Below are 17,710 nucleotides of genomic sequence, written 5' to 3'. Positions count from 1 at the left end.
GGATTTCATCTAATAAATATATGTAGCCCCAACTCGAATAAAGTGCATCCATGCAAGATAATTTAATTTAATTTAATTGGATAATAATAATAATAATAATAATACTACTACTACTACTACTACTAATAATAATAATAATAATAATAATAATAATAATAATAATAATAATAATAATTGAATTGGGTTCAATCAGTGCATCAGTTTTTTGAGTGTATCACTCAAACAATTGACTCATTGGATGAACTCAATTCAATTATGTGCAAGATTTCCAGCTAATAAGTATATGTAGCCCAAACTAAATTAAATTATCTTGCATGGATGCACTTTATTTGAGTTGGGGCTACATATATTTATTAGATGAAATCCTGGTCATAATTGAATTGAGTTCAATCAGTGCATCAGTTTTTTGAGTGTATCACTCAAACAATTGACTCATTGGATGAACTCAATTCAATTATGTGCAAGATTTCCAGCTAATAAGTATATGTAGCCCAAACTAAATTAAATTATCTTGCATGGATGCACTTTATTTGAGTTGGGGCTCCATATATTTATTAGATGAAATCCTGGTCATAATTGAATTGAGTTCAATCAGTGCATCAGTTTTTTGAGTGTATAACTCAAACAATTGACTCATTGGATGAACTCAATTCAATTATGTGCAAGATTTCCAGCTAATAAGTATATGTAGCCCAAACTAAATTAAATTATCTTGCATGGATGCACTTTATTTGAGTTGGGGCTACATATATTTATTAGATGAAATCCTGGTCATAATTGAATTGAGTTCAATCAGTGCATCAGTTTTTTGAGTGTATAACTCAAACAATTGACTCATTGGATGAACTCAATTCAATTATGTGCAAGATTTCCAGCTAATAAGTATATGTAGCCCAAACGAAATTAAATTATCTTGCATGGATGCACTTTATTCGAGTTGGGGCTACATATATTTATTAGATGAAATCCTGGTCATAATTGAATTGAGTTCAATCAGTGCATCAGTTTTTTGAGTGTATCACTCAAACAATTGACTCATTGGATGAACTCAATTCAATTATGTGCAAGATTTCCAGCTAATAAGTATATGTAGCCCAAACGAAATTAAATTATCTTGCATGGATGCACTTTATTCGAGTTGGGGCTACATAGATTTATTAGATGAAATCCTGGTCATAATTGAATTGAGTTCAATCAGTGCATCAGTTTTTCGAGTGTATCACTCAAACAATTGACTCATTGGTTGAACTCAATTCAATTATGTGCAAGATTTCCAGCTAATAAGTATATGTAGCCCAAACTAAATTAAATTATCTTGCATGGATGCACTTTATTCGAGTTGGGGCTACATATATTTATTAGATGAAATTGCTGGTCATAATTGAATTGAGTTCATCCAGTGCATCAGTTTTTTGAGTGCTCTCTATGTTGTGTTGTTTTGACTCCTCCCACTCACCTTGGGACGTGAGCTCACGATCTCTGGCATGGGAGGTGGACGCTCTAAGCAGAAAGCTCTGGCCCTGTAGCCAGAGAGTCCTATTATCTGTTGGGGAGCAAGGTTTATTGACTACTATTGCACAGCGACTCCTGCTGGCCTCCGGCACACAAAGATCACAGCACTGTCTAAGACGTCATGGTCGAGAAGCCTTAAAGCTACTATTCTTCACAATCAAACAGAAAAACACTGAACAGAGTAGGAACCAGAACACATCCCTGAGGAAGGCCATAATTCACTGTGAAGAAGTCACAGATTGTTCCTGTACTCTGCACTCACAGTACCTGGGTACTGGCCAGCTTTGATATCCAGCAAGAAAATAAACAAATAAAAAAAAATCCCCATAAGGCCAAAGATGACTTGATGGCAAACGTGCAGTTATTCCTCATCCCGCTATCGCTCCTGATGACTTTTCCCCTGACTTAACAGCTCTGATGTCTTTGAATATCATCTTCACTGTTGGCATTCATCTGTACAGGAAACTGTAACCAGCAGCTTCATTATTAAACAGGGTCACAGGGAGCAGGTCTTCAACGGCACGCTGTCCCCGAGTCTGCTGTGCACCGAGTCATTCGATCTGTCCTCATCTGAAGACAGATCGTCCTGGTGTGGGGCTGATGGCCTGAGATCACAGGAAGAAAAAAAAAAAAAAAAAAAGATCTATCTCAAACTATAAGACACTGTAACTTCTAAAGGTCAGCAGTGGAAAAAGAAAATGTGAAGAGGAAAAAAGAGGGTGAAGAGAAGTTGTATATTTATTTTTTTGCAAACTAACTAAATGAATAAATTATAATTAAGCAGACTGTTAGAATCAGTGCATCAAAGTGGTGGTTTTAGGATATAATGCTCTTGTTCAGTCTTTTAAAAGTGCTGTGCGATCGTGCTAAAATGATCAAACTTGTGCTGTGTCTGAGTAATGTTAAGACTTAGACTTAGACAACTTTATTCATCCCACCAGGGGCAATTAATTTCAGCAGCCTGCATACCGGCACATCACAAAAAAAACAAACAAACATACTACATCCACATAAAATGTGCAACATACTACATCCACATACCCATACATCTACGCCTTACAAGGAATTTAAAAGATGGATAGCAGAAGGAATAAAAGATTTTAACAACCGATTCGTCCTGCAGACAGGTGAAACATAACGACGGCCCGAAGGCAACAAAGAAAATTCACCTGCCAGCACATGTCCGGGAGAAGACAAAATACAATTTGCCTTCCTCACCATTTGCTGTTCACAAAAACTAGCTAGGTCTCTGGTTTCCACTCCAATGATATTTGAACATGTCTTTGTGATACTATGCAAGCTATTTTTATCTTTCAGTGCCAGGCTAGGAAACCAGCAGATGAAAGAAAAACATAAAAGACTTTCAATAAAGGACTGATAAAAACGACCCATAATAACAGAACTGACAGAGAAGGACTTCAATTTGCGAAGGAGGTACACTCTCTGTTGCCCTCGCTTCACAATGTCTGCCGTATTTACGTCGAATCTCAACTTCTCGTCAAAAAAAGTGCCCAGATATTTATATGCAGGAACTTTTTCTACAGCTTTCCCATGAATAATGCTGTCTATAGCAAACCCTTTGTTACGTCTAAAATCAATTATAAGCTCCTTCCTTTTAGATACATTTAACTCCAAGTGATTTGTATCGCACCATGAAACAAAATCAGCAAGGGCCTCCCCATGTCCTGACTCCTCTCCCTGAAGAAGGGACAGCAAAGCAGTATCATCAGAGAACTTAACTAAAGAGCTGCGTTGCCTGACACTTCTGCATTCATCTGTATATAAGATGAAAAGCAAGGGGGAAAGAACACAGCCCTGTGGTGAGCCTGTGGACAAAACTAAGGAGTCTGAAACGCGTCCATTTACCAAAACTCTCTGTCTCCTATTCGTTAAAAAGTCCGCCAACCATTCAACCATCTGGTGAGGCAATTTAAAATCACACCTTAACCTCTTAATTAAAAGGCAAGGCTGCATCAAGTTAAAAGCTGAAGAGAAATCAGCAAATAAAAGCCGAGCGTGAGCTCGAGGCTTTTCCAAATGTCTGTAAAGACAGTTGAGAATAAAAAGCTTAGCATCTTCTACTCCTTTACCCGCCTGATATGCAAATTTCATATTTGACATTATCATATTCTTCATAATTTTCTCAAAGACCTTCATACACAGTGATGTAAGTCCCACTGGTTTAAAGTCATTAAACTGTTTAGGAAATGACTTTTTCGGGACAGGAATTATAAGTGATGATTTCCATAAATCTGGCACTCGGCCGCAACTAAGTGACCTCTGAAAGATATAGAGGAGGACACTACTGAGTTGCTCACCACAATACCTCAGTGTACGTCCACAAATTCCATCTGGACCACAAGACTTCCTTACATTAACCTTCTTCAGAAGTCTTTTCACACTATCCTCGCTAATGATTATACCATCGTCAGTAGCAGAGGAAGTGCTCTCAAGGGGGAGTTTATCTGCAACTTCATAGTTCTCAAACCTAGAATAGAAACAGTTAAATGCATTCGGCAGATCCTCATCGTAGCTCCCCTCTACTTTAATTGGCGCTCTAGATTTAATGCCTATCCAGGCTGCCCACAGATCACCACTACTGTACATATGTTCTACCTTGTCTTTGTAAGCTCTTTTAGCTTTACGGATTTCGTTCCTAACCTCCTTGTTAATTTCTTTCTTTTCCACATTATCTCCTATATAAAAATTTTTTTTCTTATTATTTAAAACACTCTTTAAATTTTTGGTGACCCACGGTTTATTATTGGCATAGCTAATAATATTCTTCTGAGGAATGTTGATATCCACACAGAAGGATATATAAGAGGAAACAGTCTGTGTCAGTTAAGAAATTTGTTGTAGATTTTGTATTGAATTAGAATATTTAATGGCATAATTAATGGCATAATTCCAAACAGCAGGGGTTGTGGCCAAGTGGTTAATGCGCTTGGTTTCAGTTCAGAAGGTTCCGGGTTCAAATCCCACCCCTGCCACATTGCTCCATGTAATGTGGAGTTGCGTCAGGAAGGGCATCCGGCGTAAAACTTGTGCCAATTCAACATGCAGATCCACCTTGGATTTGCTGTGGCGACCCCGAGTGCAAACAAGGGAGCAGCCGAAGGGACTTACTAATGGCATAATTCCAAACACTCTGATACAGTAGGTGGCAGTATGCACCTCTAAAGCTGGTTTGTGATCCGTTAATAAACACAATGAAAAAGAAGAAGTTTTTTTTAATTACACTTTTTTATCCATATAGTAAAAAGGAAAGTGGCCTCTGTGTTTGTGTATCTGGAGCATCAGCTGAAATCCAGAAAGAACTGATTTTCGTCCTTTGGCATGTTTATTTTTTCATGAAAACAGCAAGTTGATTGGACCAATACGCACTTCCACAATAAGAACCTGTATTTCAAAATAAAAGCCTGTGAGGTCGCTGCAAACCTGACAGAATTCATCCGTCTGTCCATCCCCTAACATCCCAGACAGCAGATTCAAATCTGGACCTTTTCTCTATGCATGTGACCCCAAACCTAGAATTAACATGTTCACACTCCGGACAAAACAGCAGAATTGTGTCTCTACGGTGTCTCACACAGGCCAAAAATTAAAAAAAAGAAAGAAATTTGATCTAATGTGAACACAGTCAGTGTGCAAATATAAAACTTCACTTATTCATAATTCATTAGATGAAATATTGTACTGGTTAAGCAGCTTCAGAAAAGCTTATTGACAACAAAAATTCATTTTAGAAAATTTAACACAACTGAAAACAGATTAAACCTTCAATAAGTACTTTCATAAAAGCCAATAAATTTTTCAGTATCAATGCTTAAAAAAATGTAACATAACTTTAAACAGATTTTCCCTCAAAGTTAGCTGTCCTCTGTATATAGCACAAAGGATACATCATGAATGTTCTAGAATGTTTAACATTCTAGTTAATTTATAAGCGTTAGTGTCTTTTCAGACTGTGGGTGACTATGTGACCAAGGAGAGCACCTTAAAGCAGTGATTAATGATGGATTTAATCATTCACGTGTCTTGAAAACATTTTTAAAAGTCACTAGACTCACCTAGCACGATGCTAACATTAGCATGACTGAATTGCTTATATTGTGATCATGTCATTTTAAATATCTGTAATATTATGGCTTGATGTGTTGATTTGGCGTCACAGATCATCTAAGAAGTGTGTGTGGCTCTCTCTCACACACACACAAACACACATGTACGTTAGATATAGGATTGTAAAGTAAATATTTCTGGATTTTGGACCCTGCCCCATTTGACCCATGATCAAGTAAGCCATGTCATGTGAAAAATTTCACAACAAATTAAATTCTGTTGACCTCAATGTGATGATGATGATGATGATGATGATGATGATGATGATGATGATGATTTTTGACGCCACACATACCGAGTCCCCACGTTGTGGTCAACACTACCCCCTTCTGGGCAACTGACGCAATCACAGTATGATCTAATGCAGAATTTTAAGTACTGGTGCAAATGAATTAATATTTTTCTTTTGTAACTTAAGATCAAAATAAACACGAAAAAGCAGCCTTATTTCTCATGAAAAACCATAATTGATTATGATCACTGCTTAATTTAATTTCACTGATTTGGAAAGGTTCTAGTCTCCAGTGTGTGTGTGTGTGTGTGTGTGTGTGTGTGTGTCTGTGTGTGTGTGTGTGTTCTCGTACAATCCATTATTTTGTGTTTTATGTAATTGTATTTTGTTTAAAATAAATATAAGATTTAAATGTGTTATCTCTCCATTGCTAAAAACATTACTTTGACTGTTGCAAAACCTTTAACAAATGTATCTCACAGATGAACTACAACCCCTGGCAAAAATTATGGAATCACCGGCCTCAGAGGATGTTCATTCAGTTGTTTAATTTTGTAGAAAAAAAAAGCAGATCACAGACATGACACAAAACTAAAGTCATTTCAAATGGCAACTTTCTGGCTTTAAGAAACACTATAAGAAATCAAGAAAAAAAGATTGTGGCAGTCAGTAACGGTTACTTTTTTAGACCAAGCAGAGGAAAAAAATATGGAATCACTCAATTCTGAGGAAAAAATTATGGAATCACCCTGTAAATTTTCATCCCCCAAATTAACACCTGCATCAAATCAGATCTGCTCATTGACATTGACCATATGCCGTGACATTGACCCTATGTGTCTTTTTGCAAGGAATGTTTTTGCAGTTTTTGCTCTATGGCAAGATGCATTATCATCTTGAAAAATGATTTCATCATCCCCAAACATCCTTTCAATTGTCCAAAATATCAACATAAACTTGTGCATTTATTGATGATGTAATGACAGCCATCTCCCCAGTGCCTTTACCTGACATGCAGCCCCATATCATCAATGACTGTGGAAATTTACATGTTCTCTTCAGGCAGTCATCTTTATAAATCTCATTGGAAAGGCACCAAACAAAAGTTCCAGCATCATCACCTTGCCCAATGCAGATTCGAGATTCATCACTGAATATGACTTTCATCCAGTCATCCACAGTCCACAATTGCTTTTCCTTAGCCCATTGTAACCTTGTTTTTTTCTGTTTAGGTGTTAATGATGCCTTTTGTTTAGCTTTTCTGTATGTAAATCCCATTTCCTTTAGGCGGTTTCTTACAGTTCGGTCACAGACGTTGACTCCAGTTTCCTCCCATTCGTTCCTCATTTGTTTTGTTGTACATTTTTCGATTTTTGAGACATATTGCTTTAAGTTTTCTGTCTTGATGCTTTGATGTCTTCCTTGGTCTACCAGTATGTTTGCCTTTAACAACCTTCCCATGTTGTTTGTATTTGGTCCAGAGTTTAGACACAGCTGACTGTGAACAACCAACATCTTTTGCAACATCGCGTGATGATTTACTCTCTTAAGAGTTTGATAATCCTCTCCTTTGTTTCAATTGACATCTCTCATGTTGGAGCAATGATTCATGTCAGTCCACTTGGTGCAACAGCTGTCCAAGGTGTGTTCACTCCTTTTTAGATGCAGACTAACGAGCAGATCTGATATGATGCAGGTGTTAGTTTTGGGGATGAAAATTTACAGGGTGATTCCATAATTTTTTCCTCAGAATTGAGTGATTCCATATTTTTTTCCTCTGCTTGGTCTAAAAAAGTAACCGTTACTGACTGCCACAATCTTTTTTTCTTGATTTCTTATAGTGTTTCTTAAAGCCAGAAAGTTGCCATTTGAAATGACTTTAGTTTTGTGTCATGTCTGTGATCTGCTTTTTTTCTACAAAATTAAACAACTGAATGAACATCCTCCGAGGCCGGTGATTCCATAATTTTTGCCAGGGGTTGTGTGTATATATATATATATATATATATATATATATACACACACACACACACACAGTGGAAATGATGTTTTTAATCATCCTTTCTGTGCTATGTATTTCCATCACCTGTAACTCACTGTGCAGAATACATTGAATAGGTCGATTAAGATAAATTTTACTTACTAAATAATTTTGCACCAAAATATCAAGCAACAATACCTTAGTTTTTGTGCAGCCTGCACTGTAATTCATAAGAAAAGTCTTAAGTTCCGGATGTCTATGTTAAAATGATCATATACGAGGAGTAATTGGAAAGTTTTCAACCCGACCCAGAAAAATTAGGGTGTGGTTCTCCATGTTTTGCATTCTCAAGAACCAACAATTCTCAACATTGCACTCAGTGAGTCAAAACTTCACACATTTTCAAAAAATGTTGGTTTCTCAGAACGTAAAAGATGGAGAACCACGCCCCACTTTTTCTGGGTCAAGCTCAAAACTTGCAGTGGCCCCTGGTATTGTTTTTATGAGTTCTTCATTTCAGGATTACAAAAACGCCCACCAACACAAACACATTGTAGCACTTGAACATTAAGCTGTATTTTAATTTTATGAGTTATATTTAAAACACATCTTAATCTAAGCACGATAGATAGATAGATGATAGATAGATAGATAGATAGATAGATAGATAGATAGATAGATAGATAGATAGATAGATAGATAGATAGATAGATAGATAGATAGATAGATAGATAGATAGATAGATAGATAGATAGATAGATAGATAGATAGATAGATATTAGCAAAAAATGGAAAAACCAACAAATCACACACTAAAAAATATATTATTTAGCCCATAAACATCAACGTTCATGAGCTGCATGTTGGCAGGAGTGTGATTTTATCCACCGATAAGGATGGACAGTCACAGAGGCGCGTCATCTGAGGACAAACTCTCGCGTGCGCTGATGAAGTCCAGAAGGTCGATCGCTGTCACGACCCCGAACAGCATCTTCTTCAGACATGAAGATCCATCAACATCGTCTGGATGGAAACAAGAAAGATTAATCAATATGAGGTCATTAGTGCTGAAGGTCAGCTTTAATTTTACAGTAATTTTACACACACATACACACACACACACACACGCTTTGTAGTGTAGATAATTACAAGAGCAGTGTAATGATCTTACACTGTATCTGGTTATGAACCACCAGCGCAAACTGCTCCGTTTCCAGGATATGGAACAATCTTCCCAGACTGTCCGTCAGTTGCACCTGAGCAAAAAACAGACACGTTAGACGAACGTGCAAACCGCTGCACGTGTGCAGCCCTTCAGTGACTGACCTGTTTGAATTGATTTTGCAGGACTCTGCTGACAGAGTCTGAAGGTTCCACCTTCCCAGACACCAGAGAAGACAGAATATTCCCAACAGTCACCATTCCCACAGTCACACTGTGCTCACACAAATGCAGGTAGAAAACTTTATTATTAACTGATAAGTTAATTTTACAGTATTACAGAGCAAGGCGACGCTCACAGACGCACCCTGATTTGTCTACAACGGCCGCTTGGTCCAATCCTTCCTTCTTCAGGATCTTAATGGCTTGGTGGCAGGACACTGAGGGTGAGACAGTGAGGGGGACAGGCAGATGCAGACACTGGACAGACAGGGTCCACCACCTGAGACAAAGTGAGAAACAGACAAGTTCCTGGTTTTGATAAATTTCCTTCTAATATCCATGAGATGTGACCGAAGCTTCTTACCACAGTTTAGACTCCATCGGTTCGTCCAGTGTGAGAAAGCCCTTCTCCCACATCCACTGGTCACTCACGAACTTTGACCTGGAACCAAAGTAAAGAGTAATCAGTGAGAAGATTGTATAAAATGTGATATATTGATTTCAATAATATGCTTTGCTGATCTTTTTAATGGCAAAACTTTAAAGGGATACTATAAAAATGGCAATATTTATAGAACTACTTAGGATAGGTTCTTCACAATTTTCAAGGTAAATATCTAAATCAAAGTAACTCAAAATATGTGGAATTTCAGGAGTATCACTCAAGCTGAACAGAAATTTTAACCAGTTGGAGACCCCTAATGTTCGACTGCGGTAAACCAGAAAATAGAACATTGTAGTAGTCCAGTCTAGAAGAAACAAATGCATGAATCAGCAGAGGTGGGACGAAGTCATCAGTACGAGGTCTGTCAATAAAGTATAGGTCCTTTTTATTTTTTTCAAAAACTATATGGATTTCATTCATATGTTTTTACGTCAGACATGCTTGAACCCTCGTGCACATGCGTGAGTTTTTCCACGCCTGTCGGTGACGTCATTCGCCTGTGAGCACTCCTTATGGGAGGAGTCGTCCAGCCTCTCGTCGGAATTCCTTTGTCTGAGAAGTTGCTGAGAGACTGGCGCTTTGTATGATCAAAATTTTTTCTAAACCTGTGAGGCACATCGAAGTGGACACGGTTCGAAAAATTAAGCTGGTTTTCGGTGAATATTTTAACGGCTGATGAGAGATTTTGAGGTGATACTGTCGCTTTAAGGACTTCCCACGGAGCGAGACGTCGTGGAGCGCTCCCAGGCGCCGTCGTCAGCCTGTTTCAAGCTGAAAACCTCCACATTTCAGGCTCTATTGATCCAGGACGTCGTGAGAGAACAGAGAAGTTTCAGAAGAAGTCGGTTTCAGCATTTTATCCGGATATTCCACTGTTAAAGGAGATTTTTTTTTAATGAAAGACGTGCGGGCGGATTGCAGCGTCGGCTCGCAGCCGCCGCGACGCTCCGCCACAGGAAAAACACCTCTGTTGGAAGCCTTAAGGACAAGTTGGAACATGTCCAGCTGTTAAACAATTTCTCAGATACTCACTCCACTGAAAGCCATCAAAAGCCGCCTGGATTTTACAAATGGTTATCAACACGGAGGTGTTTTTCCTGTGCCGCCGCACCGCGCCGGCTGCGTCCCGACGCGCGGACCCGTCCGCACGTCTTTCATTAAAAAAATCTCCTTTAACAGTGGAATATCCGGATAAAATGCTGAAACCGACTTCTTCTGAAACTTCTCTGTTCTCTCACGACGTCCTGGATCAATAGAGCTTGAAATGTGGAGGTTTTCAGCTTGAAACAGGCTGACGACGGCGCCTGAGAGCGCTCCACGACGTCCCACTGCGTGGGAAGTCCTTAAAGCGACAGTATCACCTCAAAATCTCTCATCAGCTGTTAAAATTTTCACCGAAAACCAGCTTAATTTTTCGAACCGTGTCCACTTCGATGTGTCTCACAGGTTTAGAAAAAATTTTGATCAAACAAAGCGCCAGTCTCTCAGCAACTTCTCATACAAAGGAATTCCGACGAGGGGCTGGACGACTCCTCCCACAAGGAGTGCTCACAGGCGAATGACGTCACCGACAGGCGTGGAAAAACTCACGCATGCGCACGAGGGTTCAAGCATGTCTGACGTAAAAACATATGAATGAAATCCATATAGTTTTTGAAAAAAATAAAAAGGACCTATACTTTATTGACAGCCCTCGTAAGTCACTCTCAAGTCATGAATTGCAAGTCACAAGTCTCAAGTCATAATGACCACCAATTGTTTGCAAGCTGACTTGAGACTTGCAGATTCAGGACTTGAGAATGACTTGAACGACCAGATGGATAATGATTTCGTCCATATAAACGTTGCCGTCATGCCAGTTGTCTCTTACATGTAGTTGTGGATGGAGTCGGCCAGAATGACCACACAGCGTTGACCCTCCTTCAGCTCCTGAGCCACCTTCATCGCTGCTGTCACGACTGAGCCGGAGCTGCCGCCTGCATTCAAAGAGGCCTCACAATTAAGAGCAGGTACCAGGATTTTTTTTAATTATTTTTATTTTACTTGTCGAGAACCTGCTACATCAAGCAGAGGGTCACTCCTTTGAGTCTGGTCTGGTCTGCTTGAGGTTTCTTCCTCAGAGGGAGTTTTTCCTTACCACTGTTGCTCTGGGGGTTGGTAAGGTTAGACCTTACCTGTGTGAAGCGCCTTGAGGCAACTCTGTTGTGATTTGGCGCTATATAAATGAAAATAAATTGAAATTGAAATTGAAAAATTCTGATTTGTGATTTTGATTTCACATTATTTTTTATTTTTTTTGAAGCACTTTTTTTTTTTTTTTGCAAACATGCAAATTCCAGACAGAAATTCCCAGGCGGAAAGCAATCCCGTGACCTTCTTGCTGTGGATCAACAGTGCTAACCACTGAGCCTCTGTGCCATCTTGGGGTCACAGTTTTCCCAACATACATAAGTATTTTTACTTATACATTTCATCAAAATAAACTGAACAGCAGATGACCATGACTCTCCACATTGCACAATTTAAAATATCAAATTCAAAATATGCTTTAGGCTAACCTGGCCTACATGGGGCTGTGTAGGCCAGGTTCATTTAACGGCCTCGAGCTCTCTTTAACCGGGAACATTCCATGTTTATATCCTTTCACTAAGGTACTTATATATCATATCTCCATATACATTTCAACACGCTTTACTTTTCTTGTTCCCCCCTTTTTAATATTATTATATTTATGGAAATACTGGAGGAGTGGGGTACAATTAGTTATACTTAACAGCTAACGTTAGCTTATCTAGCCGGCTATAGAACTGTTTATCGTAGCTTACAAAATAATTGGTTCTTTTCTGTTTAATAACCCAAATTAATTCATACTTTTGTCCACATTTATTTTTATATGTATTTGCTAATACCGTTATTGTAGGTTTAACTACGCTATTATACTTCATACAATACTTACCGTTTTTGTTTATCTTGTTAGCTTGCTAGGTACGGTTGGCTTATTAATGGATAATTTAGCTCTTCTAAGTATAACCAGCTTATTTTTGTTATTTACAATTTTATTTTAAATGGTGTAGATTTTAATGATTCATCAGTTTACATGTTCTTTTTAAAGATATCAACATATAGTACCTTAGTTCTTAGGTTTCCATTTAATAGCATATAGATTATGCTTTTTATTTTCCTATAGTATGCTAGCAGAGTTAGATAGATAACAATACACATTACATTATAGCTTCTGTTTCTATAATAAAATACCATGACCATGACCAAATCTTCTGTATTAATAGTTAGGTTTTAATACCTACTCCTGTATATTATATAGTACCACATTTATTGTACAACCCCTGGCAAAAATTATGGAATCACCGGCCTCGGAGGATGTTCATTCAGTTGTTTAATTTTGTAGAAAAAAAAGCAGATCACAGACATGACACAAAACTAAAGTCATTTCAAATGGCAACTTTCTGGCTTTAAGAAACACTATAAGAAATCCCCAAATCCCCAAAACTAACACCTGCATCAAATCAGATCTGCTCGTTAGTCTGCATCTAAAAAGGAGTGAACACACCTTGGAGAGCTGTTGCACCAAGTGGACTGACATGAATCATGGCTCCAACACGAGAGATGTCAATTGAAACAAAGGAGAGGATTATCAAACTCTTAAAAGAGAGTAAATCATCACGCAATGTTGCAAAAGATGTTGGTTGTTCACAGTCAGCTGTGTCTAAACTCTGGACCAAATACAAACAACATGGGAAGGTTGTTAAAGGCAAACATACTGGTAGACCAAGGAAGACATCAAAGCGTCAAGACAGAAAACTTAAAGCAATATGTCTCAAAAATCGAAAAATGTACAACAAAACAAATGAGGAACGAATGGGAGGAAACTGGAGTCAACGTCTGTGACCGAACTGTAAGAAACCGCCTAAAGGAAATGGGATTTACATACAGAAAAGCTAAACGAAAGGCATCATTAACACCTAAACAGAAAAAAAACAAGGTTACAATGGGCTAAGGAAAAGCAATTGCGGACTGTGGATGACTGGATGAAAGTCATATTCAGTGATGAATCTCGAATCTGCATTGGGCAAGGTGATGATGCTGGAACTTTTGTTTGGTGCATTTCCAATGAGATTTATAAAGATGACTGCCTGAAGAGAACATGTAAATTTCCACAGTCATTGATGATATGGGGCTGCATGTCAGGTAAAGGCACTGGGGAGATGGCTGTCATTACATCATTGTTGTATGGCTGGGGGGCCTGGCTGCCTTTTTGTTTCTGTCTTTTGTTTTTCCTTCCAGGTGGCTTGCATTTGGGACTGAGTGGCTGTGTTGCTGAGGTTATCAGGACCTCACCCTGATCACCTGCGGCTCGTCAGGACTCACAGCTGAGGTGCTCTATATGGATTGGAACATGGTGGCATTTAAGACTGGAGTATACAGTGTGTATTTGCCAGAGACTCGACCTGTGACCAGACGGGTGAGATCGTCGTCTCGGGAGCCATCTCATCATCAGTGGATGCAGAGAACGTCCAGGGTTTGATGCATGGTCTGTGAAAGAGGAGGGGGTGAGGTCTCACGCTTGTCAGCACACTTCCTGAGGTACGTTAGATTTTGTGACTAACATTTATACAGTCAGTAAATGTGGTGTCCCTCACACCTTTTTATATTGAGCTGTATGTTAGTCATGTATCGGCTTCCACTGCAGTGGAGTTTTGTGAACTGGATGTTCCATGCCTGCAGGTTGGGAAGCTGATTAGTAATCAAGCCAGGAAGTGTTTGCTGTTTGTACACCTTTAAGTGTTCTCTCTGTGTGTAGAGTGTGGACTCACATAATGGTTCCTTCTTTCACAGACTCGGTTTGTTGCGGCCACCTGGGGGGTGTCGGCGGGGTCCTTGGGTCCGAACAGCTTCTGGCTCCGGACCGTTAGCGCTGCTGGGAGCGCACCACGCCAGACCGCACTTTCTCTTATTTTTGTATCACTGTTATGTATTAAATTCAGTTAGCCTTTGTACCGTGCTCTGCTTATTTCATACTGGGTCCTTCAAACGCTGGTCGGTTCTCCGAGCTGCGTCCGACACATAACAATCATCAATAAATGCACAAGTTTATGTTGATATTTTGGACAATTGAAAGGATGTTTGGGGATGATGAAATCATTTTTCAAGATGATAATGCATCTTGCCATAGAGCAAAAACTGCAAAAACATTCCTTGCAAAAGACACATAGGGTCAATGTCATGGCATAGGGTCAATGTCAATGAGCAGATCTGATTTGATGCAGGTGTTAATTTGGGGGATGAAAATTTACAGGGTGATTCCATAATTTTTTCCTCAGAATTGAGTGATTCCATATTTTTTTCCTCTGCTTGGTCTAAAAAAAGTAACCGTTACTGACTGCCACAATCTTTTTTTCTTGATTCTTATAGTGTTTCTTAAAGCCAGAAAGTTGCCATTTGAAATGACTTTAGTTTTGTGTCATGTCTGTGATCTGCTTTTTTTCTACAAAATTAAACAACTGAATGAACATCCTCTGAGGCCGGTGATTCCATAATTTTTGCCAGGGGTTGTATATGTTGTTTATTACCCTTAATATTTAATTATAGTTATACTGTATATATATGATGTAAAATGGAGTGCATTTATATAGCGCTTTTCCATCTGCATCAGACGCTCAAAGTGCTTTACAATTATGCCTCACATTCACCCCGATGTCAGGGTGCTGCCATACAAGATGCTCACTACACACCGGGAGCAATAGGGGATGATGTCTTATCTTTCTTATGTCTTATTATTTATTATTATATATACTTTTTTCATGAGCCGCTTGGGTGGGTAGGGAGAGTTCCTATGGGATAAAAAAGCTTTTCAACCTACCATCCCTGGTTCTCAAGACCAGGCACCTAAGTGGCTCTACTCTACTCTTTTGTACTCTTTTATTTTACTCTTCCTTTTTAGATATGTAGATATACCCTAGTATACTAGCATAGCTCCACCTTAGAATTGGAATATAATATATAAGTTATACCTTACTGAATTTTCATGAATATTTCAAGAAAAAAAATTTAATATCACAAAAATGTTTTTTATACTCACATGAGGTGGTTTTTCGGGTGAATCAAAAAATACTTATTATGAAAAATTGCAATGGAAACCGTTTTCCCACTGTTACAGGTAAAGTGATGTCTAAAAAGAGTCACATGACATTCTAAAATACATGGTGCACTGTTTGGGACACAGTGTACCATGAGCAAGCTTTGTGCAGCTGCACGTTGCTTCGTTCATATTAATTCTTCACTTTCTTGGGTCAGTTTTGTATGGATACACTTTCACCATCCAAAACCTGCAAACAGCAAAGTGAAACTGAAAACACTTTTTAAATCCTGACACGTCCTTACCGCACAGAAGCCCCTCCTCTCTGATCAACCTGCGTGACATCATAAAAGTCTCCTCATCATTTGATTTGTACCACATGTCGACCACCTGCAGTGGTGCATAAGAAAGACAGCTTGTTAATAATAAATAACTTTAGACCACAGGAGCGCTGCTCAATCTACAAGAAAATCAGAACGGTCAGAACTCACAGATCTGTCCAACACTGTTGGGACAAAGTCGTATCCGATGCCCTCCACTTCAAACGTTGTCTTACTGTTTCCGTATTTCTTGTCCGATTCAACCAAAACTGAGCCTTCTGGGTCCACACCAACAATCTACAACCACAGACACTCGAGGTTTTTACTGCAGCTTGGTGTATATGTGGCTGCTTCATGGCACATTGGTTCTACAGATGCAAAATAAAACACTCACACATGCTGTTTAGTGGAAAACAACCCAATCTCACATCATTTCATGACAGCATCAGGAAAAGTAAATTAATCTGTTGGTTTGTGATACCGTCATGGGAGCAGAAATGAATTTCATCACAGGAGCACGAAATGCGGGGTGATGTTGGGCTTATGGTTAGAGTTAGAAATATACAGGTGAACCACATTAACTCGCGTATGCATAACTTGTGTATTGACTTTATTATTTGTGGACCCCAAAAATTTAGATTACTATATAAAGACTACTGTATGTTTTTGGTCACCCTCATTAACTCACAGTTTCACCATTTAACTCGTGGTTCAAGTTTGTGGATGCGAACTTACACGAGTTAATGAAGTTCACCTACAGTTAAAAAAAAAGAATCACAAAAATGTGACTCATTTTGTGACGGAAGCACAAAATTAAAAAGCGTGAGACTGCTGACCTGAATGGAAAAAAATAGTCTACGTTGTAGCACCTTGGTGCACGGCTTTGATAATTCAGGTACCTGAACAACCTGTACTACAACCCCTGGCAAAAATGATGGAATCACCGGCCTCGGAGGATGTTCATTCAGTTGTTTAATTTTGTAGAAAAAAAGCAGATCACAGACATGACACAAAACTAAAGTCATTTCAAATGGCAACTTTCTGGCTTTAAGAAACACTATAAGAAATCAAGAAAAAAGATTGTGGCAGTCAGTAATGGTTACTTTTTTAGACCAAGCAGAGGAAAAAAATATGGAATCACTCAATTCTGAGGAAAAAATTATGGAATCACCCTGTAAATTTCCATCCCCAAACTAACACCTGCATCATATCAGATCTGCTCGTTAGTCTGCATCTAAAAAGGAGTGAACACACCTTGGAGAGCTGTTGCACCAAGTGGACTGACATGAATCATGGCTCCAACACGAGATATGTCAATTGAAACAAAGGAGAGGATTATCAAACTCTTAAAAGAGAGTAAATCATCATGCAATGCTGCAAAAGATGTTGGTTGTTCACAATCAGCTGTGTCTAAACTCTGGACCAAATACAAACAACATGAGAAGGTTGTTAAAGGCAAACATACTGGTAGACCAAGGAAGACATCAAAGCGTCAAGACAGAAAACTTAAAGCAATATGTCTCAAAAATTGAAAAATGCACAACAAAACAAATGAGGAACGAATGGGAGGAAACTGGAGTCAACGTCTGTGATCGAACTGTAAGAAACCGCCTAATGG

General features: G+C 38.8%; 1 protein-coding gene across 1 annotated transcript in view; it reads right to left on the bottom strand.

The window, feature by feature from the left end:
* Window positions 1-8,639: 8,639 nt before the first annotated feature.
* Window positions 8,640-17,710, bottom strand: part of cbsb (cystathionine beta-synthase b) — a 42,018-nt gene continuing 32,947 nt past the window's right edge. The window contains 8 exon segments of the mRNA XM_034186508.1: window positions 8,640-8,873; window positions 9,022-9,106; window positions 9,177-9,285; window positions 9,379-9,513; window positions 9,598-9,675; window positions 11,549-11,654; window positions 16,078-16,162; window positions 16,264-16,389. Coding sequence (XP_034042399.1) covers window positions 8,755-8,873; window positions 9,022-9,106; window positions 9,177-9,285; window positions 9,379-9,513; window positions 9,598-9,675; window positions 11,549-11,654; window positions 16,078-16,162; window positions 16,264-16,389 — 843 coding nt within the window. The 3' untranslated portion in view covers window positions 8,640-8,754.

Source organism: Thalassophryne amazonica, chromosome 14 (genome assembly GCF_902500255.1).
Source record: "Thalassophryne amazonica chromosome 14, fThaAma1.1, whole genome shotgun sequence".
Lineage (NCBI taxonomy): Eukaryota > Metazoa > Chordata > Actinopteri > Batrachoidiformes > Batrachoididae > Thalassophryne > Thalassophryne amazonica.
Note: the sequence above shows the minus strand (reverse complement) of the source record. Positions and strands in the feature narration are given on the sequence as shown.